The sequence below is a fragment of the Penaeus vannamei genome, chromosome 12, assembly GCF_042767895.1.
Source record: "Penaeus vannamei isolate JL-2024 chromosome 12, ASM4276789v1, whole genome shotgun sequence".
Classification (NCBI taxonomy): domain Eukaryota; kingdom Metazoa; phylum Arthropoda; class Malacostraca; order Decapoda; family Penaeidae; genus Penaeus; species Penaeus vannamei.
The window spans coordinates 40,507,251-40,510,653 of NC_091560.1; the positions used below are offsets into that span (position 1 = coordinate 40,507,251).

The 3,403-nt window shown below is 33.4% G+C and overlaps 1 protein-coding gene across 3 annotated transcripts in view; it reads right to left on the bottom strand.

The window, feature by feature from the left end:
• Window positions 1-210: 210 nt before the first annotated feature.
• LOC113826003 (TRAF3-interacting protein 1) overlaps window positions 211-3,403 on the bottom strand; it is a 37,949-nt gene continuing 34,756 nt past the window's right edge. For all 3 annotated transcript variants that reach the window (XM_070128302.1, XM_027378867.2, XM_070128301.1), the window contains 2 exons: window positions 3,018-3,126; window positions 211-425 (listed from right to left, as the gene is read on the bottom strand). In XM_070128302.1, the coding sequence (XP_069984403.1) occupies window positions 266-425; window positions 3,018-3,126 (269 nt within the window). In that variant the 3' untranslated portion in view covers window positions 211-265. The remainder of the gene's footprint in view (window positions 426-3,017; window positions 3,127-3,403) is intronic.

The following is a 3,403-nucleotide window of genomic DNA, read 5'->3' on the forward strand; positions in this document are numbered from 1 at the left end:
TATTTCTCTTGTTCTCTCTTTAATTCTCTCACACTCTTTTATTTCCCTTGCTCTCTCTTAATTTCTCTTGCTCTCTCTCCCTCTTAATTTCTATTGCTCTCTCTCTCTCCCTTTATTTCTATTGCTTTCTCTCTTTCTCTTAACTTCTCTCTCTTTCACAATTTCTCTCTACTTCTTTCTCTCTTTCTTTTTTAGATTTTCTTTCTCTAAAGACAAATTCTCTTCAGCACACAGTCCAAAGTACACCTTTCTGTAAATGCGAAGATCAAACATTCTGGTTAATGCCTGTCATCATGCGTGAGATCTTGTCATTGTTGCGCAGGATATTGGACTTGACGGCAGAAAGTTTGTCCCTCTGATCCTGCACTGCTGTTTCTAGTTCTGCCAGCTGACTTTTCAGGGGCTCAAGTGCTTGATCGGTTAAACTGGAAAGTAAAGGAGATAAAAGATAGAGTTTGCAATGTTGAGGAAATCTTTGAAAGGAAAGTTTGTCATTAATGTAAGGATGACAAAATACGAAATACTTAAAGAGAGGTTATAGAGTATGGAACATAATGTCCCAAGCAGAAAAGGTGATATGATTTCTTAATGGGAACATGAAATAAGGAGCAACTTCTTTTCAAGAGCAAATATATGAAACATAAAAAAAAAAATAATTATTAGACACTGAAGAATACGTATAACCTTGTGTGGGTTTTGTCATGTATTATTTCAGGTACATAATTCTACATGTACGACTGATCTTCTCTGCATGTATGTGGTTATATGATATGTCTCTATTCAAACAAACAAGTACAAGTGCAAATTCAAAGAAATACATTGCAAATCTGCATGAGGATATGGATTAATGTTTGTAAAAAGAAAAAAAGATATTTGAAAACAGCTTCACTCTTCCAAAAAATTGAAGACAATATAATGTATATATTACAAGTTAATGAGATGCAAAAATACTCCTGTTGAATTAAACAAGAGATTGATTTCCTGTATATGAATAATGTATGACTTAGAAAAGTGTAAGCAAAGACAGGAAACAGAAAACTGTTTAGGAGATGAAGCATAAGATCATTTAAATATCTAATTACAAGATTACAAATAGAAAAAGATAAAAAAAATCTATTTATATACAATTCTCATTCATATTAGAACAGAAAGAAGTTTCATACAAGGGACCTTCTACTACAGATACCAATCATGCTCTGCAATGTCTACCACAGTTATAAAAATGGTGCTTCTACAAATCAAGTTATTAATGAATCAGAGACCATTTTATCTTCAAAGTCAAATTGCTCTCCCTGGAATTACATCAGAATGAAGTCTGAAAAAAGGAAGAAATTAAATTACATGTCCCTTACTTTAAGACTGGTAACTCTTATTGATGTTCATGTAGTAACCTTCTTCTATTACCATTTCCTCTCGGAACTTGATAGTCAATTTGACCAACTACATTTCTTGTCAACATTCAGCTGAGTTTGATAGTTCATAGTTATGGCCACTGTCAAAATAAAGATATGGACATATGCACAAACACAACTGCTTACTATTTGTCTGAAGAGGGACATAGGTGGCAGAGAAGAAGTGACAATGAGTAGTGGTACTGTTTGCTTATTACTGCAAATATTTTTCATTGGCAGTCTGTCAGTTAAGGGAGTTGTTGTGACACCCAAGCAGTTTCCTTGTACTTCATCGTACTTCATCAAATACTTTGTATTTTTCATAAATATATATCTTTCAATATAAAAAAGACATCCATTGCCCATATGGAGGGAAAAAATGCACATCTTTCTTTGAGATATATGAAATGATTCAAATTCTTTATATTTCCCTATTTATTGATCCATCTGATATGAACTTATCTTTCATGGCATTCATCAAGAACCCATTAACAGTGATAGAGGAAGGTTATACAAAATCTTCAGATCACACTAATGAACTTAAATAATAAAAACCATCATCACCGTTTGCTGTGCATGGTCACCAAGACACCTCAGCTACAAAAGGACATTAACAGGTGAAATTCATTTATAGATACACTCACTACCATCTTGCCCCTAATCAGATCCTTGTCACTGGAGGCTCTGTGCTCTATTTTAGGAGGTCCAGAGAGTTTAAACAGGTCAACTATTGAACACTTGACATCACAGAAACCCGACAATCACATTTGAATCATAGGAATTTATTTAAAAGGGAAAAAGGGTCTGCAGTGCTGGAACGTAAAAACTCATAGCTACTTCTCCTTGGGTCTTGGCCAGTACGGATCCCTGAAGAGGCTGAGATAATCGGTGTAGAGGCTGGGATTAAGGAGACTATCATTAACCTAATGTGAATGCTCCTAACATGGTATAGACCTCCTTTGTATAGATGGTACAGATATCGGTAGGTTTTTTTCTTTTCTTTTTTCTTTTCCAAAAAGCAGCTTCCTAGATATGTACCAGTAAAACCCTCAATTAAATTCATAGACTACCATTCTCCATGTCTCAATGTTTCACAAAGATTCTGATCTATTGTTTTATATGTTAAAATCCTATATACAATGGTATTGAAGAACATTAAGATCCTATATACAACGGTAGATTCTTTCTATTCTGATCTGCTCTATAAGTAAACACTTTCTTAAATTACTTTACATGTTACCAAATGGAAATGTGATAAAAGCAGACTGTATCGCCATAAAAATGCATCTTTGCAATCTTCCTACATGATCACATACAGTATGCTAATCAATATTTCCAGGACAAAGAGTTAATTGGATTTATTGATAAATAATCCTCTAAAATATAGGCAAGCCAAATTCACAAGAAAGATTCAAACAGAATATTTCTTAACAGGATATTCCTATACATTGCTTCCCATACTATGTGACAATGAGGTAATATTACATACTGGATGATATCTTTTCAATGGTGTGCCTGTGAGAGTGATATTACCTTTACATTATAAACCCTGCTGGCTAGAATACCTGCATCTTCTAGGAAACAATTTATATAAATTACACACAAAATAACATGTCTGGTACCTACCTCTGTTCTCGTTTGAGGGTTTGAGCAAGCACCTTATTCTCATTTCTCCAAGTTTCTAACTCCTTCTGCATTGAATCTAAGTCTTCTTGCAGGTAGTCTAACATTTTTGCTGTAATTTAGAATTAACATATTCAGTTTACCTAATTTATGTAAGATTCAATAGAATAACTTAAAATGTACTTAATATTTTACAGATTCCCATCACACATACTATTAAAAAAGTGTTGCTATACCACCATATGAACTGTTCAATAATCAATTCTCATTGTGATTTTCAATTATCCATAGCAATTTAAAGAGAAAGGACTTACAATACAATTTCCAAGCTTTTACTACAACAAATAACAGAAAAAGATGACCTGCACTACATTTACTGTCCTTCTTAA